At 59.1% G+C, this 25,003-nt stretch overlaps 1 protein-coding gene across 1 annotated transcript; it reads right to left on the minus strand.

The window, feature by feature from the left end:
- Positions 1-24,786, minus strand: LOC141729788 (low affinity immunoglobulin gamma Fc region receptor III-like). Its single transcript, XM_074545514.1, has 8 exons — positions 24,715-24,786; positions 16,229-16,249; positions 2,001-2,231; positions 1,451-1,739; positions 1,115-1,317; positions 786-874; positions 445-488; positions 1-19 (listed from the first exon to the last, which is right to left on the minus strand). The coding sequence occupies exons 1-8, from the start codon at positions 24,761-24,763 to the stop codon at positions 1-3; spliced, it is 945 nt and encodes a 314-aa protein (XP_074401615.1). The 5' UTR covers positions 24,764-24,786.
- Positions 24,787-25,003: the final 217 nt, after the last annotated feature.

Here is a 25,003-nt window from a genome sequence, read left to right on the forward strand (position 1 = left end):
TCATGCTGCTTTCTGGCAGCTGCAAAGGAAAGAGGGGAGGGGTGACTGTGGGGTCCCAGGGCCCTACCCCTCTCAAGATTCCTGAACCCCTATGGGACCCTCAATTCCTCTCAGCACCCCCAAGCATCTCTAAAGCCCCCCAGAATTCATGAGTCGCCCCAGTGCCCTGGGCCAACTCAGCCTCAAGAATTCAAAGCCCAGCAGGGACAGACACGCTCCAAACATCCCCACAGCCTCTGAAAGAACCCCCAACATCCTTGCAGGACCCTCCAGCACCTCCCCAAACCCCACTGGACCCCCAGGGAAAGTGACAATTCTGGGGCTATGGGTGCTGCCCTATCATGCCCACACTCTGGGGACCTCTACAGCTCCCTAGGACCCCCTCTCCCCCCATTGTCACCCACCCACACGGTGCCACCGGTGCCAGGCCACAATGACACCCACGAGCAGCAGCAGGAAGAAAAGGGCCCAACCGACACCTGCGGCCACTGCAAGAAACAGAGGGGAACACATCAGGATCACCCAGAACCGCAAGGGTCCTTCGACCCCGAATGACCCTGTGTGACCTTACCTGTGTCCCTGATCACCCACGGTGTCACCAACAGGGCCACTTCTTGGCTGAGTGCCCGGAACACTCGGTGCCCATCATGTCCCAGCTGGTTGGTGGCCATGCACTGGTAGGTGCCCGAATGTCCCACATCGACTGCCCTGAGCTCCAGGAGGGGACCCCGGGCCACCTCCTGCCCGTTGTGCAGCCAGGTGAAGGTGACAGGGGCTGAGCCCACCTGAACCAAGCAGCGCAGGGTCACGGGGTCACCTGCACGCACCTGGTGTGATAGGGCACCAAGGGTGATGATGGCATTGGCCACGGGCACTGTGGGGACAGAGACTGGGCTGAGAGCACAGGGAGGGGCCGGCAGCTGGTTTGGGGGGATAGGGACAAGGGGGGTGGGTGTGATGGGGGATGTTGTGGATGGGGTCACACCACAGAGGGGTGAGGGGACACAGGGCAGAGACGGGGGACACAAGCATGGTGTACGGGGGACATGGAGATGCCCAGGAAAGGAGACTAGAGGAGGCTGTGAGGGCTCCCCGTGCCCATCACCGCACTCACTGCGCACCGTGACGGGGAGCCGGGCACTGCCCTTCCGCACGGCCCTCCCCTCGGAGCGCACCTGGCAGCTGTAATTCCCTGAGTGGGAGACACCCACGACGGGCACCAGCAGTTGCGGGGACCCCTGTGGGCCCCCCACCACCCGCTCATCCCGATAGAACACGTGCAGGAGCGGGGCTTGGGGCCGCAGGGGGCTGGGGGTGCTGAAGCAGTTGAGAGTGAGGAGTGACCCCTAGGTGGGCTCAGGGGGGACCCTCCAGCACTGGTCCCCGGACAAACTCAGGGCAGGAGATGGGGGGCTTTGGAAACGGTGACCCCGAATCCCTGGCAAGGCGCTATGGGGCTGTCAGGGTGGCGGCTGTGAGGTGCTCACCATGCACTGTCACTGTCACCGGCACTGACTCTTCCCATCCCTGTGATACCCAGGCCTTGCAGTTGTAGCGGCCACTGTGGTTCAGCTGCAGAGGGGACAGGGACAGCTCGGTCCCATTGTGGACCCCTCTCAGTTCCGTCTCCTCGTGGTAGAACACCAGAGTGGCCGACTTCTCCTGCCTGTACCGGCAGCGCAGTGTCAGCGTTTCCCCCTCCAGCAGTGCCCGCGCCGGCACCTGCAGCACCAGCTGGTCTGGGGGGCAGAGGGGTGCCGTCACATCACAGGGGTCTGGAGGGTCCTGATGTCATCAGGACCCCCATATTGGGTCAAAGCCAGCACACCAGGTTTCCCCAATTTCAACACGAGGGTCCCCCCATAGTGGGATGCTCTGGAATGTCCCCCTGTATAGGGGACAGTCTCTGGTCACACCAGAGAGTGACCCATGGAGTAGAGCTCATCCAGCATCCTCGGGGTCCTCGTGGGTGCCAAGCTGGGGACACAAACCACCCTCACCGTCTGAGACGTTCACGGGCGGGCTGCACCCACTTCCAGGTCTCTCACACATGTAGGTGCCACTCTCAGTGACAGTGAAGTTGTTGCCTCCCTCCTGCCACCAGGGCTGCCCATCCTTGTACCAGGTGGTGTCACCAGCAGTCCCCGAGCCCTGGCAGGTCAGTGTCACCCGGTCCCACAGCACCGCCGGCCTCCAGGGGGGCTCCACCAGGAGCTGGGTGGTCTGGGCACCTGCGAGTGACAGGGGACACCAGCCTGCCAGGGCCATTGCAGGGTTGGGGACAATGTGGTGGGGACCTGGCATCCTCCGAGGACTCACCAGCGAGGCCGAGGATCTGGGCTGGAAGGGAGAAGGGACAGGGCTGGGTCAGGGTCATGGGGACACTGTGGACACCCTATGTTTGCACTGCCAACCTCCACCAGCCCTACAGCACCTGTCCCCATGGTCAAGTCCCATGGTCCTGTGCCCATGATCCCAATTCCAATGGCACCTTTCCCCATGGCCAGGTGACATCTGCATGTTACATGGCCCCATTCCATGTCCCAGTATCCCTGTTCCCCTGTCCCTATCCCCACAGGCCCCAAGCCCCAAGGCTCCTTCTGCCACATCCTTGTCCCCACATCTCTATCCCCCTCTTCCTGTCCCCACATCCCAGTTCCCCTACTTCTGTCCCTAAAGCCACCCTAAATCTCTGGTTACACTGAGCTCCATGCCCTACTCTGCCTCTGCTGCCATTGGTGACCTTAGGGGACCTCACAGTCCCCCTGTGCCCCCTCCCCACCAGTCTCTGCCTCACCAGGGTCCATCCCCAAGGTGTCAGGCCTGTGCCTGGGGCACTCACCCCACAGGAGCAGCGCCACCTTCCCGGCCATCCCGGTGTCCCCAGCCATGTGCACTGGTTGTCACTCGCTGCTGTGGCCACACTCCCCTGGCTGGCGGCTCTTCGGATGAAGGGGAAGGAAGCGAGGTCACGTCTGTCCCCACATGTAGGTGGCCCTTGGTGGGGGCAGGGTGGCTACAAGCTGGGGACAGGCTGGAGACAAGGCTGCATAATCTGGGGACATGGTGGGGGATGGTGGGACATGGTGGGGACATGATGTTGCCACAATTTGGGTCTAAGGTTGTGTAAGGAGCCAGGGATGAGTGTCCAGGAGAATGGGGTGCCCAGGGATGGGGTCCCAGGTAAATGGGTGTCCCAAGGGTTGGGTAGACTCAGACTTGGGGAGGAAGGTCCCAGAACAATGTGGCCTCCTGGGATTTGTGATCATGAAATGGGGATGCCAGGGAAAGGGGGACCCTGTGAGAATGGTGGTACTGGGGGAATCAAGGTCCCCAAGGGCAGGGGTGTACCAGGGACTGGAATTACTTGGATGGTGTTCCTTGGGGTTGGAGATCCTGGGGAATTGCCATCCAGGGATGGGGGTCTCAGGGAAGGGGTGGCAGAAGTAAATTGGGTTCCAAGGTTGGGGTCCCAGAGGAATGGGGGTGCCAGGGTTTGGCAGTGCATGGGGGGGCACGAGGGTCACAGCTCCTTCCCTGGGTGCCTCAGATTTTGGGGTGAGGCTAGACCCCACATAATCACCCCTGGGGTGTTCGTTTCCTGGCCAGGCATGGCATGGGGGTCCTGGGTACCTCTGCCTCTGTGTCCTCGCCTGCCCCTGATTTTTCCTCTCTTTATTTCTCTTATTTTCCTTATTCTTACTTTTTGCCATATCCTCTCACTCCCGGTTCCTGGATCAGACATCCTGGGGTGCACCTGAGCAGGGAACGGGTTGGGGGACCCAGGGGAGGGGGGAAATGGGGAGCAGGGGGTGCAGGGAAGGGTGAGGAGGCTTTGGGGGACAGAGCTGCTGGGCTGTGCCTGCTCAACACTTTCACTTTATTTGTCCTGGAGGAGAGGGAAGAGGCTGTTTGTGCTGAGGGTCAGATGGGAAAAGGGGGCATTCTCTGTTTCTAGGGGGGAACATACAGGGGGCTACTGTCCTCTAAGGTCTCTCCTCTGGAGTTCATCTGAGGGATCCTGTCCCAGGGGGTGACACATCCTGGCATGGGGGTCCTGTCCCGGGGGGTGGCAGTTCCAGAAATGTCGCTGCACATTCCTGGCTGTGTGCCCATCCCAGGGTGGCACATCCTGGGGACCCCTGTCAATGCAAGGATGGGGCCCAGCCATGGCCGAGCCCCACTGCACAGGGATGGCCATTGCCCAGCCCTGCTCTGGCCAGACCCAGGGGGCAGCCAGCACCTGAGGGTCCCCCCTGCCCCCTTGGCTTTGATTCAGGCAGCTTTTGAGCTGCTGCAGAGGTGAGAATTCTGTGGTGGAAAAAGGCCTGCCCCCACAGGATGAGCTGAGCTGTGGTTTGCTCAGCCCTGCAAGAAGCACAAAACCCCAAAGAGAGCCTAAGCAGTGTCTCTGTGAGGGCCTTTGATGGTTTTCAGAGCAGAGCTGACTGGAAAAACCCCTGCAGGGGCACGTGAGAGGGAACCAGTCCAGAAATGCAGCAACTGATCATTTGGACCCTGAGGCACACAGGGGCATTTCCACAGATTCTGCACTGTCCCAAGGATGGACAAAGCTTTTCCCCTTCCTACAAAGGAAATCAATCAAGTTTCAGCATGGGAATTAGCAAAATGGGGAGAGTACCTAAAGATGGCCCAAGAAAAGGCTTCCTTCAGGCCTGGGTTGCTACCCAGCAGGCAGGGAACCATCCCATGGAGCTGTTGAACACTCAGGGAGATTCCCCACTCTGTGTTATCCACAAGCAAACACTGCTGTGGGATGTACCAATGGGCTCCTAAAGAGAACTGAAAACTCTCATTTCATTGTGATTTGTTTGCAGTTTTTTTGTGAGTGACTTATTGGGAAAGCAATTGATTCTATAAAGCAGAGCATTTATACCTTGCCAGTTGTATTTTCACTGAGTTTTTACATATTGGGAAAATAATGGTGTGGGAAAGATTTTTGGTTTTATTCTATGGCTTTGGTCTGAACCAACTGGTCTTCAAGTGTTGCCTGGGATTGCTGAGGCAGGAAATGGGGGGACCTGACCCAGGGGTGTGTGGGGCAGGGACACAGAGTCTCCCAGGACAGCCCTGGAGTGCTTCAGGGATAGGGCTTTGCTGGGCTCTGAGTCACCCCAAAATCTGAGGCACCCTGGAAAGGAGCTGTGACCCCCATGCCCACACAGCCACTGCCCCTCCCTGGCACCCCCATTCCCATGGGAACCCAACCATGGGTCCCCCATTCCCCTGGGAACCCAACCATGGGACCCCCATTGCCTTGGTCTCTCCTCTTTGGGGACCCCCATCCCAGGACTGCCATTGCCCGCCACCACCATTGCATTGATCCCATCCCATGGGCTGCTTCTTGCCTCAGAACCCCTATTCCCAAGGGTCCCCTTTTTTGCCCTGCACTCCCAACCTTGGGACCCACATTCCATTACCCCAAATCCCTGGGGACCATGTTCCCACAGCACCCCCATCCCTGAATCCCCACAGGCATGGAGACCCCAATTCCCCTTGACCCCCAATCTCCTGGACACTCATCCTTGGTTTTCCACATCCCCTGAGCCCCCTACTCCTGGCAACACCATCCCCACCATGTCCCCAGCCTGTGCCCAGCTTGTAGCCACCCTGCCCCCACCAAGGGCCACCTACACGTGGGGACAGATGTGACCTCGCTTCCTTCCCCTTCATCCGAAGGGCCGCCAGCCAGGGGAGCAGCAGCGAGTGGCAGCCAGTGCACATGGCTGGGGACACTGGGATGGCCGGGAAGGTGGCGCTGCTCCTGTGGGGTGAGTGCCCCGGGCACGAGCCTGACACCCCAGGGGTGGGGAGGAGAGGGGGCTCAGTGGGGCTACGGGGTCCCCAGAGGTCCCCAAAGCCAGCAATGCCAGTCCATGTTACCCACAGTAGACCTTGGTGGGACTGGGGATGTAGGGTGGCTTTGGACACTGGAACAGGAAGAGGGGGCAGGAATTTGGGGATGGGGGTGTGGGGACAGGAATGTGGAGACCGGCACCTTTGGGCTCAGGGAGCTCTGGGGACTGGGGAAGGGAACTGGGATGCAGGGACAGAAGGGGACAAGAATGGTGAGGATGTGGCCATGGGGATGGGATCATGAGCTGGTGGGGGTGACCTGGGCAAACATGGGCTGTGTCCATGGTGTCCTCCCGCCTGGGATGTCACAGTGTCCCCATGTTCTGCCTCAGCCCAGGGTGGCCTCAGTGTCCCTGTTCCCAAAGTGTCTGTGAAACAGGGATGCGGTGCACGGGTGGCTGTGACACAGACATGTCCCCCTGCCTCACTAAATCTTTTGGGGACCATGCACACTCTCTTTCCCACTAGAACTGCTGTCCCCACAGTCTGGGGACAGCCACCACACCCCGCTTACCCTGGTGCTGCCGTCCCTGCAGTGCCACACCCCCACTGAGCCCTGTCCCTTCTCTCTTCCAGCCCAGGCCCTTGGTCTCGCTGGTGAGTCCCCGGGGGATGCCATGGCCCCACCCCACTGTCCCCAGCCCCACGCTGGCTCTGGCAGGCTGGTGTCCCTGTCACCCACAGGTGCCCAGACCACCCAGCTCCTGGCAGTGCTGTGGGACCGGGTGACACTGACCTGCCAGGGCTTGGGGGCCACCGGTGCCACTACCTGGTACAAGGATGAGTGGCGCTGGTGGCAGGAGGGACCTGACACTGTCACCGAGAGTGGCGCCTACAAACGTGTGACAGCACGGAACTGGGCGCAGCCCCCCAGTGTCAGTTGTAGATGGTGAGGGGGATCTTAAAATATGAGGGTAGCCCCTGAGAGGTCAGGGTGAGCTCCACTCCGTGTGTGGCCTCACACCCCTCACGTGGCAAGGGCCTGTGCCCTCCACACAGGGACATCCCAGTGCATCCCAGAGCACCCCAGTGCACCCGGATGTCCCCAGTGCTATGGGCACCCATCTCAGAACAGTCTCATCAGTGAGATGTGACCTTCCTGTCCCACAGACCAACTGGCAGTGTAGGTGCCATCGCAGGCACTGCTGGAGGGGGACACCTTGAAACTGCACTGCCAGTGCTGGCAGGACAACCATCTCACCAGGGTGCGATTTTACCGGGAGGAGAAGGATCTCAGGGGGTCCCTCAGGAGGACCGAGCTGTTCCTCTCCCCCCCGCAGCTGCACCACAGCTGCCGCTACTGATTTGAGGACTTAGTGGGGTCCTGGCAGTCACAGTCAGCAGCAGTGACAGTGACACTGCATGGTGAGCACCCCCACAGCTGGAACTCCAATCTCCTGACAACCCCAAAGCCACTTCTCAGTGCACTCAGAGTCACAGTCCTCACCTCCCCTCTCCTTCCCAGAGCTCTTCTCAGTGCCAGTGCTGGATGGTCCCTCCAAGCCCACTGAGGGGTCCTCCCTGACTCTCAGCTGTCTCAGCACACCCAGCCCCCTGCAGCCCCGAGCCCCCCTCCTGCACGTGTTCTACTGGGATGGGCAGGTGGTGGGGAGCTCACAGGGGTCCCCGCAGGTGCTGGTGCCCAACGTGGGGGTCTCCCACTCGGGAATTACAGCTGCCAGGTGCGCTCTGAGGATGAGGCTGTGTGGAAGAGCAGTTCCCGGCTCCATGTCACAGTGCGCAGTGAGTGATGTGATGGGCACAGGAAGCCCCCACAGATGCCTCGGGTCCCCCCACACTGCTTGGCATCCCCCAGCCCACCCTGACACCTCCTCTGGGGTATCCAACCTTTCCCATATCCTTCCCTGGCTCCCACCATCCTTTCTCGGGTCCCTCCCCGCGTCACCCAGCCCCTACATGGGTACCCCCATCCTTCCCTGGTGCATTTTCTGTGTCTTGCCATCATTACCCCAGGTCCCTCCCAAGATCCCCTCATTCCTGGCTCATGTTTCCCTGCATCTCATATTGGGTCCTCTCACCCCTATCTGGGTCCCTTCACCCCTCTCTGAGATCTTCGCAAATTCCCCAGATCACACCATCCCCTCCCTGGGTCCCCATACCCTTCCTGGTGTTTCCCACCTCCCTCTCCAGGTGTTCTGCCCCTTAACCCCCACATCATCCCTCAGGGTTCTTTTCTAAGACTCACCACCCCAATCTCTGCAACCCCTGTCCCTCACTGGGGTCTTCCTGCCCCTCCCTGAACCCTCTGTGTCCCTGAATGTCGCTTGGTGTCCCCCTCTCCTGCAGGGGTCCCACCCACAGGGGTGTCCCTGTGAGTGCAGCCCCCTGGGGGACAGGTGGCACTCAGGGACCGACTGGTGCTGAGCTGCACAGTGGCCATGGGGACAGGTCCCCTGTTCTTCTCCTGGTACCAGGATGGCTTGGGGGCACTGCCAGGCACCGGCCCCCACCTGGAGCTGTGCCACATTGGGGACAATGACAGCGGCCAGTACTGTTTGAGAAATGGAGACAGAGTGGCCCAGGGTGACACCCTGAATGTCAGCATCCTGGGTGAGCGGGACCCTCAGGATGGGAGTGAACCTCACCCACAGCAACTCCATCTCACCTCACCATGTGCCAGCCCTGTCTCTGTCCCCACAGTGCCCGTGGCCAATGCCACCATCACGCCCAGTCCGCTGGCACACCAGGTGCGTGCAGGCGACAACGTGACCCTGGGCTGCTCAGTGCAGGTGGGCTCAGCCCCTGTCACCTTCACCTGGCTGCACAGTGGGCAGGAGGTGGCCCAGGGTCCCCTCCTGGAGCTCAGGGACATCAATGTGGGACATTCGAGCACCTACCAGTGCGTGGCCACCAACCAGCTGGGACAGGACGGGCACCGTGTGTTCCGGGCACTCAGCCCTGAGCTGGCCCTGGAGGTGACACCTGGGTCATCCTGGGTCAGAGGTGGGGTCACACAGGGTCACCAGGGAGTGCAGGACCCCTGGGGTGATGGGTGACCCTTATGTGTCCCCCTCTGTTTCTTGCAGTGGCCACAGGGGTCAGTGGGGCCCTTTTGTTCCTGCTCATGGGTGTCATTGTGGCCTGGCACCAGTGGCACCATTAGGGTGGGTGACAATGGGGGTCCCAGGGAGCTGTAGAGGTTCAGAGAATTGGGGAACCATAGCGAACGACCCAAAGACACTCAATTATGACTTTGGCTGGGGGTCCTGTAGGGCTTGGGGAGTACCTGGAAAGTCCTGCAGGGATGTTGGGGGTTCTTTCAGTGCCCCTGTGAGTGTTGGGAGGGTCTCTGTCCCTGCTGGGCTTTGAGTTCTTGAGAGTGATTTGTTTGGGGCCACTGGGGAAGCTAATGAATTCTGAGGTGATTCAGGAATGCTTAGGGGTCCTATGAGAAATTGAGAGTCCTATCGGTGTTCAGGAATCCTGAGAGGGGTCAGGGCCCTGGGACCCCACAGTCACCCCTCCCCTCTTACCTTTGCAGCTGCCAGGAAGAACCAGGAAAGGTGAGTGGGGTCTCAAACCACACCCTCTCATTTTATGCCAACCCCCAAGCCCTCCCATCCCCTCTCCCACATCCCTTTTATTCCCTCAGGGCCCCCCCGGATCCCCTGGCCCCCCAGAGGAGGGGGAGGTGCTGTACACCCATGTCGTGGTCACCAAGAGGGCAGAGGGTGAGTATGGGTGGGACACATTCAGAGGGACACGTCACCCACGAGTGTCACCCCACCCAGATCCCACAGCCCGTGTCTCTCGCAGTGTCCCCCCGTGCCACCACCCTGCAGGATCCCCAGGTGACCTACACGGAGCTGCAGGGACCCCAGGGGCGACCACAGGAACCCAGTGACATCTACGAGGATGTGCTGTGACACTGGGGGGAGCTGGGGGGCACTGGGGGTCCCCACCCATGGGCACCCACTCGTGTGTGTGTTGCCACTAAAAACTGCCCCTCTCCCTCCCTGTGGAGGCACAAAGATGCCAAAGGGCTGAGAGAAGAACAATTTCCTGAAACAGCAACGAGAGAGAATAAAACCAACTGTAACAGCAACAAGGTCCAGTGTCCAATGGGTCACAAAAGGAATTATTTCCTGCAAAAGCAAGAACAAAGAACAAATCCCAGACATTTCCTCCAGCATATTTCCTCCACCAGAGGAACCTGGCAGGGTCCTGGATTTTCCTTTCTCTGATAGCCAAAGTGGCCTACAGGATGCTCTGGATTCTTTTGTTCCCTGTCCCAAACCCCTCCTCTGCTGTGTTCCCAACACAAGGATGTCATAAAGACCCTCTGGGGGTTCTAGAGCATCTCTCTTTTCCAGGGATGTCGGGAACAAGCCATGGCACAGGGTGGGGTGTCAGAGACAGGAAAAGTTTGATGTCTGGAGACATCGTGGAACACCTGTGTATGACAGGAGTGGGTCACGCCTTGCTTTTGAAGAGACAGGGCCCAGTCTGTCCATCAGTCTGTCAGCCATGGCACACTGGGGACAGTGTGAGGCTCTGCCAAAGCCAGCTCCTGAGTGGCCGTGTGACCAGAAGTGCCATCTGGGGAGAGGGCCCTTGGTGTCCCAGCTGGCTTAAAAGACAGAGCATGAGCTGGCCAAGTGCCTGACCCTGTCTCCTCTGGGAGTGTCTGTCCCATCCGCGCTGGAACCCAGGAGTTGGCAACTCATTTAAATGAGAAATATCTGCCAAGGAAAGTGGGAACTGTCCTGGAATGTAAAGAAAAGACATGTCAAAAATGTTTCTTAATTTCAAAAATGATGGGGCCTAAAGGCAAAACTGTAAGAAAAGGAATAACATCTCTTTACTGGGGAATTTGTAAACCAGAACAGAACAAACAACACGATATTTCCCTCCCACCCAGCGCTGTTGGTTTTTGTGGCAGTTCTAACCGCAGCCAGCAGGGGGCGCTGCAGGGAGCACTCCCGGCCAGCAGGGGCACCCCGGTCCAGCTCCATCCCCTCAGGGGCCCTGGCGGCCTTGGATGGGAGGGAGGAGGGGAAATCGCTCCTTTTGCAAACTCATGGGCACCAATCGCTCCTGGCACCACCACCGGCAGCAGGTTGGATCCCAGTGCCCACTGGTAGCGTAGCAGTGTCCAGGGGCCAGGCACACGCCCTGTGCCACACCTGTGACTGCTCTCCATCTCCCAAATGGAAGGAAGGCAGCGCCTGACCACAGGCAGGTCTCAGGTACACAAAAAAACCCTGTGCTGGCTTCACACCACAAATCCTGCAAACCCTCAGCCTTTCCCACAGGTTACGAGGGCAGGGATGGAGCATCTTTGGAGACACCTGGAATCCACACAGGGTCACTCCCCAGACCTCTGCCACAGCCGGGGCCAGAGCCCCGGTGCGATATTTCCAAACATTTCCCTCTTGTTTGCTGGTCACAGCCTGAGCCCAAACATTCCTTCCATGAGGTTCCAGAAGGCTGCAGGTTTTGTTCAAGAAGGAGGGTCCAGGTGAGCTTGTTGAGCTTGTTGAGATTGTTGCGGGATGTGCAGTAGTGCTGGAGCTCTCTAAGTCCCTTACAAAGAGGAACAAATGATCAATTGCTGCATTTCCATACTGGGTCACCCACAGCCTCCCCTGCAGGGGGGAGTTTCCAGCCAGCCATGCTCTGAAAACCATCAAAGGCCTTCACAGGCTCACTGCTTGTGTCACTGTGGCTTTTGTGCTTCTTGCAGAGCTGAGAAAACCACAATAAGAAAAAAACCCAAGAACTTTTTCCACCCACAGAATTCTCAGCTCTGCAGCAGCTCTAAAGCTGCCAGAGTCAAAGCCAAGGGGGCAGGGGGGACCCTCAGGTGCTGGCTGCCCCCTGGGGCTGGGCAGAGCAGGGCTGGGCAATGGCCATCCCTGTGCAGTGGGGCTGGGCCATGGCTGGGCCCCACCCTTGGAGGGTCACCCCAACAACATCAGCCACTCCACAATTCACATCACTGCCACAGCAGTAAAAATATCACAATATTTAATCAACAATGTAATCAATAATGTAATATCAATTCATATAATATCCAGCGAAAGTCAACTTCCATTAACTTGTTTCTCACAATACATATAGTAAAGAATTTTTATTCCTGTTCCCACATCTTTGCCTTAAAGCTCTGTAATTTCAAAGTAATAATATTTCAGAGAGATTGGGGTTGTATTTTCCATTGCAAGGGAATTTGTTCAGCTTCCTTGATTGAGGTGAACAAAGAAACACCATTTCTGCCTAATTTAACCAAAAGCTGCACTATTGTCCCAGGAGCAGGGAACCAAGTCCTGTGCCCCCTTGGAACTGGGCAGGCACCAGTAAGCCACCTCAGTGGGTGCACTCTGAGGGGAATTGCAGAGCCACTAAGCACATGGGGGTTAAGAGGAAAAAATCTGATTTGAATTTATGCCTTAACATATGCTACTCATGAGGTGAAAAAATACTCTGTGGGTTGTACATGTGTTGGGATACCTGTCCCCAGTGAGGCTTCTTGCATCACAGAATGAGGGGAGAGAAAGCTTCAGTGATTGGGCTGTGAGTGACCCCCACTGGCTGGTGGAACAGATGCCTGGGAAAAATGTCTGGGAAAAAATGTCCGGGAAATCAGTCTGTGGGAGGAGCCTTTGCAAAGAAAAGCAGCAAACTGTGACACAACAGGAGCATTTTGCTTTGAGTTTCTTGGAGGATCAGGGTCTTGCTCAGAGGGTCAGTTTGGCCCTCCTTCCCTGTGGGAACCTGGGACAAGCAGTGGGAAAAGCAAAAAACAATCCAAACAATTCTCATCTCATTTTCTGCTCCTGTGTTTTTCACAAATGGAATGCATTGTGGGAGACTGTTTACCTGAAGGGAATTGGTAATTGGGATTCTGTTGTGAGTGTTTTGATTCACTGACCAATTGAATCCAGGGGGGTGGGGGGGACGGACAGTAAGCTGACTGTCATGAGATTGTGTTCAGTGGAGTGCAGTTGAGTGCTTGGCAGATTCAGTTTAGATGTAATGGAATATAATATAGAATAATATAGTAAAATAAAGTACTTAATAAGCCTTCTGATAAGATGGAGTCATATGCATCATTCCTGCTGGACATCGGGTAAAAATATCATTGACACTCCCCTCCCTTGCCTTTTCGACCGGTGGTCCTTCTTCCCTGTCCGCACCCGTTCTTCCCTGCTTCGCTGCTTCCCCGAGGCAGCTTATTCCTGCTCATCCTGGACATTCCTTCATTGCTTTCCCTGATGGAGCGGATGCTGCCTGCACCCACCCGCCGCCTCTGTCAGTTTCCCGTGCTGCCCACAGCACCGAGCCTGCTGCACCTGCCCCCGCAGCCCCAGCCCACAGCAGCCAGCCCAGAGCCTCCAGTGCTGTAGCACCAGCCCGCAGCCAGCCCGCAGCAGCCAGCCTGCAGCCATCGCTCGCCCATGCCAGAGACACGCAGGTGCCGTCCTTGGAAATCACGCCCAGCCACTCACAAAAGCCATGTGGGCTCGCCCTGGCTTGCAGCACACACACTCCATCTGCAGAGCTGATGCCCACAGAGCTCCCGGGCTCCTTGCGGTAACGCTGTCCCTGTCTTCTGTTTCTCTCTCTATCCTTTTCCTTTTCTATTCCCTTCCCTCCTCCTTCAGTACGAACACTTACCCTCCTTTAAAAATAAACAGTTCTCAGATATAATATTGCCACTTTTGTGTTTCATTTTCATATGAGAAACCTTTCAGCAAGAATCCTCCCTGACTCCCCCTTTTACAGCAGGATGGGACAGGGGTGGTGAGAGGAGGGATGGGGAAGCCCTGGGTGTACTGTAAGCACTGTGGGGAGAGAATGGGGCAGTCCCTGAGGGTACTTGGGCACTTGGATGGGGCTGGAGAGCCCCTGCAGGTACCAGCAAAGGGATGGGGGAGCCCTTGGGGGTACTGGGAAAGGAAATGGGGAGCACAGGATGCCCTGTGTAGCCTCTGACTGACTCATGGCCACATCCCTTGGAAGGATGGGCAACAACCGGAGGTGTGGAGGGAGCACCCCCAGTGTCACCCAGTGCCTCCCGCTTCCCAGAGCATCACAACTTTTGGTGTAGATTGTCATAGATGTCGCTGGGTTCCCATGGGTGCCTTTGCAGCTCCATGTACGTCGCCTGAGGATCCTCCACTGGGAGTGCCATGGGGTCTGGGGGGGCCCTGTGGGAATAAGGGGGTGTGTGGAAGGGGATGGGAGGTGCTGGGGGTTTGGGTAAAAGGTGTATCATGGCTGGAGGCTGCACTCACCTTTCCTGGTGCTTCCTGGCATCTGCAAAGAAAACTGGAGGGGTGACTTTGGAGACCCAGGGGCTCCCATCCACCCTTGGGAATGCTGAACCACCATCAGATACACAATTCTCCCCAGGCCCCCCCAGTATCCCTGATGCACCCCCAGTATCCCTGACCCACCATACTTGCACCAACACCCTGAGCCCCCAGAGCCCCGAGCCTGGCAGTGGGGGAGACCCCTGATAGAACCCCCAACATCCCTGCAGGACCCTCCAACAGCTCCCCAGGGCTCTGAGCTATGGTCACTGGGGGCTCAGCTCCTCTCAAGCCAGGGGCTGTGGGTGCAGCCCTATGGCCTCCCTCTCTGGGGGCCTTCCCAGTGATCCCCAGGAGCCCTGTGCCCCCACTGTCACCTACCCAGGCGGTGCCACTGGTACCAGGCCACAATGATACCCACAAGCAGGAGCAGGTACAAAATGGCCCCACTGACCCCTGTAGCCACTGCAAGAAACAGAGGGGGACACATCAGGGTCACCTATGACCCCAGGGGTCCTGCACTCCCTGGTGACACTGTGTGACCCCACCTGTGTCCCTGTGTATCTCTGTGTCTCGCGGTGTCAGCTCCAGGACACGGGGTGTGATGGTGGCAATGTCCATGGGCACTGCAGGGACACAGACAGGGCTGAGGCCACAGAGAGGGGCTGGCAGCCGGTGTGAGGGGATAGGGATGGGGGGGATGGGTGTGGTGGGGGATGTCAGGGATGGGGTCACACCAGGAAGGGGTGAGGGGACACTGGGCAAAGGCGGGGTGACCCAACAATGTTTCTGGGGGACATGGAGGTCCCCAACCATGGCACTCGAGGAGGCTGTGGGGGCTCCCCGTGCCCATCCCCGCACTCACTGTGTACAATGACACGGAGCCAGATGCTGCTCTTCTGCAGAGCCCCCCCCCTCAGAGCACACCTGGCAGCTGCAATTCCCTGAGTGGGAGACCCCCACGGCAGGAACCAGCAGCTGCAAGGACCCCTGCGGGGCTCCCCACCACCTGCCCAACCCAGTAGAACACGTGCAGGAGGGGGGCTCGGGGCCACAGGGGGCTGGGGGCGCTGAGGCAGCTGAGAGTCAGGGGGCACCCCACCGTAGGTTTGGGGGATCCTCCAGCACTTGCACAGGGAAGAGCTCAGGGAAGAACAGGGGAGGTGAGGACTGTGGCTCTGAGTCTGCTGGGAGGTGTCTTTGGGGGTGTCAGGAGATTGGAGTTCCAGCCGTGGGGGTGCTCACCATGCACTGTCACTGTCACCGGCGTTGAGAGCATCCACGGTGCCACCTTGGAGTCCACCTGGCCCCCACAGCGGTAGCGGCCACTGTGGTTCCGCTGCAGAGGCGACAGGGACAGCTTGGTCCCAGTGAGGGACCTCCCCACCTCCTTGTCCTCATGGTAGAATCGCACCTCAGTGACCGACATGTCCCGCCAGCACCGGCAGCGCATGGTCATCGTGTCCCCCTCTAGCAGCTCCCACACCGGCACCTGCAGCACCAAGCGAGCTTTGGGAGAGAGGGGTCCTGTCACACCGGAATATCCCCTTTTGATGGGGATCCCTCCATTGGGTCTCACCCAGCGCACCAGGGATCCCCAATTCCAGCATGGTTTCCCCCACACTGGATGGTCTGGGATGTCCCCAGAGCAGGGGATGGGCTTTGGTCACACAGGAGGTGACCCATGGAGTGGGGCCCACCCAGAGCCCTCAGGGTCCCCACAGTGCCAGGCTGGAGACACCCAAACCCCCCTCACCATTTAAGACTCTCATGGGGGGGCTGAGCCCAGTGCCAGGTCTGTCACATGTGTAGATGCCACTCGCGGTGACAGTGAAGTTGGCAGGTCCCTCCTGCCACCAATTCTGCCCATCCTGGTACCAGGTGGTGGCACCGGCGGTCCCCGAGCCCTGGCAGGCCAGTGTCACCTGGTCCCACAGCACTGCTGGCCTCCAGGGAGGATACACCAGGAGCTGGGTGGTCTGGGCACCTGTGGGTGACAGGGGACACCAGGCTGCCAGGGCCAGCGTGGGGCTGGGGAGAGCGAGGTGGGGCAATGGCATCCCCTGAGGACTCACCAGCGAGGCCGAGGGTCTGGGCTGGAAGGGAGAAGGGACAGGGCTCAGTGGAGGTGTGACTGAATGGACAGCACCACCCGGGGTATGAGGTGAGGTGTCTGTCCTCAAACTGTCCCCATGGGAACACTGGGGTGGCATGGACATCCCGAGCACAGAGACATCTTGGTCATCATGGGTTGACGCAGGAAATGGCAACACTGTGGACACCCCATGTTTGCACAGGTCACCTCCACCAGCCCTACAGCGCCTGTCCCCACAGCCACAAGCCATGGCCCTGTGCCCATGATCCCAGTGAGATGGCAACTGTCCCTATGGCCCATCCACATGGTGTGTGACCCTTGTCCCTGTCTCTGCATCCCTGATTCCCTATCCCCCTCCCCACAGCTGCCCCAGCCCCAGAGTTCCTTTTGCCACATCCTTGTCCCCACATCTCCATCCCCCTGTTTCTGTCCCCACATCCCAGTTCCCCTGTTCCTGTCCTCATGGCCTCCCCTCAACTCTGGTCACACTGGCTCCATGCCCTGCTGGCATTGGGGACCCCAGGGGACACTGCAACCCGCCTATGCCCCCTCCCCACTGGTCTCTGCCTAACTGGGGTCAATCCTCAGGGTGTCAGTCCCATGCATGGGGCACTCACCCCACAGGAGCAGTGCCAACATCCCGGCCATCCCGGTGTCTCCAGCCATGTGGACAGACTGTCACTCACTGCTGGGGGTGGCTCTCCCCTGGGCGGTGGCTCTATGGCCAAAGGGAAAAAAAGCGAGGTCAGGTCTCATCCTCATGCGTAGGTGGCACCTGGTGGGGGCAGGGTGGCCACATGCTGGGGACAGGCTGTGGGAGGGTGGGGACAGGATGGGGACAAGGCTGAGTGGCAGAAGTTGGGACATGGGGTTCCCAGGAGTGAGTGGCACAGGGAGTTTGGAGAGTCAGGGACAGGTCCCAGGGGAATGGGGGTCCTAGGGAGGATGAGTCACCAGGGATGGAGGTGCCATGGGAATGAGGGTACCCAGGGCTGGGGGAACTTAGGGATGGGAGTCCCAGAACAATGAGGGCTCCAGGGATTTGGGGTCAGCTGATGGTTGTCATAGGGATGAGGGTACCAGGGTAATGGGGCATCTCGTGGGCATGAGGGGTCCTGGGAGAATTGAGGTTCTGGGGGAAGGAGGATTTCAGGGGATGGAATAAATGGGAGAGGGTTCCTTGGGAATGGGATGCTGGGCCATGGAGATCCTGGGGAATGTGAGTACTGGGTTGGGGTCTCCAGGAAAGGGGGACAAAATGAATGGGGGTCCCATGGTTGGGTTCCCAGGGGAGTGGGGGTGCCAGGGATGGGAAGTGGCTTGGTGGGTCCATGGGTTGCAATCCCTTCCCTGAGTGCCTCAGATTTTGGAGTGACCCACCGCCCAGCAGAGCTCCCAAAGTGACCCCCCCGATGGCCTGGGGGTCACACCAGGGAGATTCTGAGGTACTCTAGTCCCTGTGCCCCCTGCTCCCAGGAGCTTTTTCCACTCTTCTTTTCCATTTCCTCCCTTTGGTCCCTCAATTTCACAATGCCCCAGTTTGTTCCTTGAAGATTCTGGGAAACAACTGACCAGGGAACGGGTTGGGTGAACCTCAGGGTGGGGGAAGCAAGGGTGAGGGGTCTGCAGGGAGGGCTGGGGAGGCTGTGGGGGATGGGGATGTCTGGCTCTGCCCCCCTAACTCTTTCACTTTCTCTTCTGCAGCAGAAGGAAGAGGCCGTTTGTGCTCAGTGTCACACAAGGGAGGGGATGGATGGGGGTGGTGTTCTGTCCTGTGGGGATCCTGTCCCAGGGGGGACACATCCTGGCCAAGGGGGGTGCTGTCCTGGTGCATGGCAGCTCCAGAGGGGTCCAGATTTTTCTGTTCTTGCTCATCCCCTGCAGGATCTGAGCCAACAAGAGCTGCTGGGGAATGGAGAGCCAGCCAGGAAGGGGCTCCCAAACTCCTGCTCCTTGAAGCCAGTGGCCATCCAAGGGTGGGGCCCAGCCATGGCCCAGCCCCACTGCACAGGGATGGCCATTGCCCAGCCGTGCTCTGCCCAGCCCCAGGTGGCAGCCAGCACCTGAGTTGTCCCCCCTGCCCCCTTGGCTTTGATTCTGGCAGCTTTAGAGCTGCTGCAGAGGCAAGAATTCTGTGGGTGGAAAAAGGCCTGCCTGTGGTTTGCTCAGCCCTGCAAGAAGCACAAAACCCAAACGGGGCTCAAGCAGTGGCTCTGTGAGGGATTTTGATGGTTTTCAGATCAGGGCTGGCTGGAAATCCCCCCCTGCAGGGGCAGCTGTGGGGGAACCAGTTCGGAGATGCAGCCATTGATCATTTAATCCCTGTCTCCAAGGGACTGAGACAGCCCCATAACTACTGCAAATGCCACAACAATCTGTTCAAAAACCTGACTAGGTCCTCCTTGAACAAAACCAGCAGCCCTATGGAACCACATGAAAAGAAAGTTTGGGTTCTGGCTCGGCTGCCAGACAAGAGGGAAATGTGGGAAATATTGAGCAGTGGCTCTGCCCTATGGCCATGATGGGGCTGTGGGGAGCAATCATGTTTGGATTCCAGGTGTTCCCAAAGCTGCTCCTTCCCTGTCCTCCTCACCTGCACAGGGCACAGGGAATAGACAGGGCTCTGCCCCACACCAGCTGCACCCCTTCCAGGGTACCCCTCCACTTCCCGGAGCTGTGGGGGCCTTACCCTGGCAATGCTCGGTCCCAACACATCGCGACAGTGGCTTCGGGCACGCTGCCACAGTCGGTTCGGACACCCTGTGACCGTCCCGGCACTCGCAGCGCGATGGCAGCTGGGCCCCTTCCCAGTGCTCCGGGACCACCATTGCGGTCCCTCCTTTCCGCAGACCCCACCGCCAGGTCTCTGCTCCCCCTGTCCCGGGGTCTCCCCTCCACCGTTTCGCTCCCTCCACGCTCGGGGCTCCCCAGTGGGGTCCCGGTCCCTCCATCCCGGCCCCTCCCACCCGCTGCCCCCCGGCACCTCTGGCCGCACCCCCCGACAGCCCCGGGGCCGGCACCGGCAGAGGCTGCCGAGCTCCTGCAGGATGAGACGTTCCTGGGGCAGCGCCGGCTGAGCGGGACCCGGCTCCCTCAGGCCGTCCTTGCCCGCAGCATTCGGGCTCCAGCAGCCCCGGGCTGCTCCTTCGGGATGTGCTGACCGCTCACGGAGCGCTGCCCTTTGTTGGGAATGAGCCCAGGAGCACCTGAATCACCCCCAAGGCCTGGGCCAGGACGTCCTTTGAGGCTGCGCCTGAGCCCTGAGGGGTTTGGGAGCCCTATGGGTGTCACTGCTCTGTCCTAAAATCTGAGTGGAGCAGGAATGGCAAGTGGTGCCCCACATGTCCCTGCCCCGTGGGCCTCACCTGAGCACCCTGCGGAATTCGCAGCGCTCCTGCTCCACCTGCATGGCCAGGTGCTGTTCCTGTGGGTCTCCTCATCCAGTCGCTCCTGCCTCAGCCACAGAATCGCAAAATGCCTGGGAGAGGCAGTGGAGCTCTCTGTTTGTGCACAGGGATGCTTTAGGAGCATGGTTAAATTATAGGAATCCTGTCCCTAATTACAACAACTCTGTAAGGGTCTGCAGCTCCCAGAGCAGAACAGGGGCATTGATCTACACAGATCCAAGTTTGCCCCATTTTGTTGTCCCAAGGCACTGCTCCCAGCCTTGGCAGTCCCTGTGCTCTAGCTGCAGCTGCAGAGCCCTAGTGGCTGTGGCTCTGCTCTACTCCTCCTCACCATGGGGATACTGTGTGGGGATCAGCAGTGGCCAAGGAAGAGCAGGAACTGCAAACATGCTCTGGAGGCCCCGGACAAGCTCTGGCAGAGTCAGCACTGAGCACCAGCTTTCCTCAGGTGCTCAGTGCTGACAATCCCAAGGTAAATCAACATTGACAGAGCTGCTGTACCAGGGCTGGAAAAGGAAAAAGAAGTGAAAGGCTGAGGGTTTGCAGGAATTGTGGCACAAATCCACCAGAGGTGCTTCTGTGGACTCGATACCTTCCTGGTGTCAGGCGCTGCCTTCCTTCCGTTCAGGATCATGGAGAGCAGTCATGGGTGTTACGCAGGGCATGTGCCTGGCCCTGGGACATGGCTACATTGCCAGTGGGCACTGGGATCCAACCTGCTGCCTTGGCAGCTTCTGCCCGCTGCCGGTGGTGGTGCCGGGAGCGATTGGTGTCTGTGAGTTTGCAAAAGGAGCGATTTCCCCTCCTCCCTCTCGTCAAAGGCCGTCATGGCCCCTGAGGGGATGGAGCTGGACCGGGGCGCCCCCTGCTGGCCGGGAGTGCTCCCTCCAGCGCCCCCTGCTGGCCGCAGTTATAACTGCCATAAAAAGCAACAGCGCTGAGCGGGAGGGGAAGTTCAGGGTTTGTGTTGTTTGTTCTGTTCTGGTTTATAAATTTCCCAGTAAAGAGCTGTTATTTCTTCTCCTGCACTTTTGCCTGAAAGCCAAATCATTTTTCAAATTTAAAAAATTTTAGGCATGGGTCTCCTTTCCATTCCGAGAACGCTCCCACTTTCCTTGGCAAATATTTCTCATTTAAATGAGTTGCCAACTCCTGGGTTCCAGAGTGGATGGGACAGACACCCCAAGAGCAGACATGGTCAGGGACTTGGCCGCCTCATACTGTGGCTTTTAAGCAGTTAGACCACCAAGGGCCCTCTCTCCAGCTGGCACTTCTGGTCACCCGGCCACTCAGGAGCTGGCTTTGGCAGAGCGTCACACTGTCCCCAGTGTGCCACGGCTGACACAATGATGGACAGATGGAGCCCTATCTCACCAAAAGCAAGGCCTGACCCATCCCTGCAACACACAATTGTCCCAAAATGCCTCCAGACATGAATCTTTTCCTCTCTCTGACACCTCACCCTGCGCCATGGCTTGATCCCGACTGCCCTGGAAAAGGGGGAGGCTCTGGAACCCCCAAACGGCCTTTGTGAGAGCATCGTGTGGGGAAAACATCAGAGGAGGGGTAAGGGGCAGGGGACAAGAGAATCAAGAGCCTCCTGATGGCAGCTTTGGCCATCAGAGCAAAGAAAGTCCAGGGCCCTGCCAGCTTCCTCTGGTGGAGGAAACGTGCTTGGGGAAGTGTTCAGGGTTTGTTCCTTTTCGGTTGGCTTTGCCTGGAAATTGTTCTGCGTGTGACCATTTGGACGCTGAACCTTGTTCCGGTTTGTGTTGGTTTTATTTTCTCTCATTACTGTTGTAGGAAATTGTTCTTCTCTTAGCCTTTTGGCACCTTTGTGCCCCCACTGGGAGGGAGAGGGACAGTTTTTAGTGGCAGCAGACTCACGAGTGGGTGCCCATGGGTGGGGATCCCCAGTGCCCCCCAGTTTTCCCCAGTGTCACAGCACATTCCTGTAGATGTCACCGGGTTCCTGTGGTCACCCCTGGGGTCCCCACAGCTCCACGTAGGTCACCTGGGGATCCTGGAGGGTGGTGGCACGGGGGGACACTGCGAGAGACACGGGCTGTGGGATCTGGGTGGGGTGACACTCGTGGGTGACATGTCCCTCTGCGAGTGTCCCTCCCCGTGCTCACCCCTGCTCTGTTGGTGACCACGACGTGGGTGTACAGCACCTCCCCCTCCTCTGGGGGGGCCGGGGGATCCAGGGGGGCCCTGAGGGAATAAAGGGAATGTGGGAGAGGGGATGGGAGGCCTTGGGGGTTGCGGTAAAAGGGGAGAGTATGGTTTGAGCCCCCCACTCACCTTTCCTGCTGCTTCCTGGCGGCTGCAAAGGAAAGAGGGATGGGGTGACTGCAGGGTCCCAGAACCCTGAACCTGCTCAGGATTCCTGAACCCCTACAGAACCCTCAATTTCTCATAGGACCCCTAAGTATCCCTGAAGGCCCCCAGAATCCATGAACCTCCCTAGTGGCCCTTACCAACTCAGCCTCAAGAACTCAAAGCCCAGCAGGACAGAAACCCTCCCCCAACATCCCCAGAGATCCTGAAAGAACCCCCAACATCCCTCCAGGACTCTCCAGCACCTCCCCAAACCCAACAGGACCCCCAGACAAGGTCACAGTTCTGGGGCTGTGGGTGCTGCCCTATTGCTCCCCAAGTCTGGGGGCCTCTACAGCTCCCTGGGACCCCTGTGCCCCCAGTTGTCACCCACCCACACAGTGCCATCGGTGCCAGGCCACAATGACACCCATGAGCAGGAGCAGGAACAAAAGGGCTCCACCGATCCCTGCGGCCACTGCAAGAAACAGAGGGGGAATCATCAGGGTCGCCCATCACTCCAGGGGTCCTGCACTCCCTTGCGAACCTGAGGGACCCCACCTGTTTCCCTGTGTGTCCATTTATCTTGTGGTGTCACCTCCAGGACACCAGGTGTGATGGTGACATTGTCCACAGGCACTGCAGGGACAGAGACAGGGCTGAGGCCACAGGGAGGGGCTGGCAGCCAGAGAGGGGACGTGGGGATGGGAAGGGATTGGTGTGGTGGGGGATGTTTAGGATGGTGTCACGCCACAGAAGGGTGAGGGGACATGTAGAGTGATGGAAGGACCCAAGAAATGCGTCTGGGGGACATGGAGGTACCCAGGCAGGGGACCCCGGGAGGCTCCCTGTGCCCATCCCCACACTCACAGCATACCACGACACGGAGCCAGGCGCAGCTCTTCTGCACATCCCCCCCTCAGAGCGCACCTGGCAGCTGTAATTCCCCGAGCGGGAGACCCCCACGGCGGGCACCAGCAGCTGCGGGGACCCCTGTGGGCCCCCCAGCACCCATCCGTCCCGGTAGAACATATGCCGGAGGGGGGCTCGGGGCTGCAGGGGGCTGGGGGTGCTGAGGCAGCTGAGAGTCAGGAGGGACCCCATGGTGGGTTCAGGGGTCCCTCCAGCAGTGGCACCAGGTAGAGCTCAGGGTAGGAGAGGGGAGGTGAGAACTGTGACTCTGAGCCTGCTGGGAAGGGTCATTGGGGGTGTCAGGAGACTGGAGTTCCAGCCATGGGGGTGCTCACCATGCACTGTCACTGTCACCGGCTGCTGACCGTGACTGCCAGGACCCCACCAAGCCCCCGCAGCTGTAGTGGCCACTGTGATTCAGCTGCAGGGGGTACAGAGACAGCTCGGTCCCATTGATGAACCCCCTCACTTCCTTCTCGTCCTGGTAAAATCGCACACTGGTGACTGTGTGGTTCCAATGGCCGCACCGACAGCGCAGTGTCATCGTGTCCCCCTCCAGCAGCACCCATGCTGGCACCTGCAGCACCAGCAAATCTGAAAGACAGGAGGATCCCCTCTCACTGAGGGTCTCAAGACAGGTCCGAGGTGGTCCCTGGGACCCTGAGAACATCTGGGTGCACTGGGATGTCCCTGTGTGCAGGGCACAGGCTCTTGCCACACAAGGGTTGTGATGCCACCTAAGGAGTGGAGTCCACTCTGACTTGTCAGGGGTCACCCTGATCATTTAACATCCCCACTCACCATCTGAGACCATCATGGAGGGGCTGAGCCCGGTGCTGGGTCTGTGACACATGTAGGTGCCACTCTCGGTGACAGTGAAGTTATCAGGTCCCTCCTGCCACCAGAGCTGCCCATCCTTGTACCAGGTGGTGGCACCAGCGGTCCCCGAGCCCTGGCAGGTCAGTGTCACCCGGTCCCACAGCACCGCCGGCCTCCAGGGGGGCTCCACCAGGAGCTGGGTGGTCTGGGCACCTGTGGGTGACAGGGGACACCAGGCTGCCAGGGCCAGCGTGGGGCTGGGGACAGCGGGGTGGGGCCATGGCATCCCCTGAGGACTCACCAGCGAGGCCGAGCATCTGGGCTGGAAGGGAGAAGGGAGAAGGGTGGGTGGGGGTGGGTGGGTGGGGGTGGCCCTGCAGGGGTAGCAGCACCTGGAGCACAGGGTGTGGGGGATGTCCCAAATCCGTCCTCATGGGGAGAGCAGTTCTTGTTAGAAAATGTGTCTGGGTGGCCACAAAAGAATTGGAAGGTCAGGGGACATGTCTGTGTCACAGCCACCCATGCACCACATCCCTGTGGCACAGACACCTTGGGAACAGGGACACCGAGGCCACCCTGGGCTGAGGCAGAACATGGAGACACTGTGAACACCCTGGCTACAAGGACACCAAGGACACAGTCCATGCTGGCCCAGGTCATCCCCACCAGCTCATGATCCCATCCCCATGATCCCATCCCCATGGCCACATCCTCACCATTCTTGTCCCCGTCTGTTCCTGCATTCCAGTTCCCTTGTCCCTATCCCCAGAGCTCCCTGAGCCCAAAGGTGCCAGTCCCCACATTCCTGTCCCCACATCCCCATCCCTGAATTCCTGCCCCTCCTCTCCCTGTCCCCAAAGCTACCCTATATGCCCAGTCTCACCAAGGTCCACTGTGGGTAACATGGACTGGCTCTGCTGGCATTGGGGACCTCAGGGGATCTCACAGACCCCTGTGACCTCTCCCCTCACCATCCCCGGCGTGTCAAGCCCGTGCCCAGGGCACTCACCCCACAGGAGCAGCACCACCTTCCCGGCCATCCCACTGTCCCCAGCCATGTGCACTGGCTATCACTCGCTGCTGTGGCCACCGCTCCCCTGGCTGGCGGCTCTTCGGATGAAGGGGAAGGAAGCGAGGTCACATCCGTCCCCACGTGTAGGTGGCCCTACAGTGGGGGCAGGGTGGCCATGAGCTGGGCACAGGCTGGGGACAAGGGTGGGTGGGACATAGTGGGACATGGGGTTCCCAGGTGTGGGGAGCCTCAGTTTGTTTGGGGACCTGGGTAAGGGTGTCCAGGG

This window comes from Zonotrichia albicollis, chromosome 8 (assembly GCF_047830755.1).
Source record: "Zonotrichia albicollis isolate bZonAlb1 chromosome 8, bZonAlb1.hap1, whole genome shotgun sequence".
Classification (NCBI taxonomy): Eukaryota; Metazoa; Chordata; class Aves; order Passeriformes; family Passerellidae; genus Zonotrichia; species Zonotrichia albicollis.

Excerpts from the sequence above, each read along its gene's own strand:
- LOC141729788 (XM_074545514.1), bottom strand. The coding sequence starts at position 24,763 with ATGGCTGGGGACAGTGGGATGGCCGGGAAGGTGGTGCTGCTCCTGTGG. Across the intron at positions 1,740-2,000 it reads GCCCGTGAACGTCTCAGACG|ACCAGCTGGTGCTGCAGGTG; the intron begins GTGAGGGTGGTT and ends TCTGCCCCCCAG. Across the intron at positions 1,318-1,450 it reads GCCACCCTGACAGCCCCATA|CACCCCCAGCCCCCTGCGGC; the intron begins GCGCCTTGCCAG and ends CAACTGCTTCAG.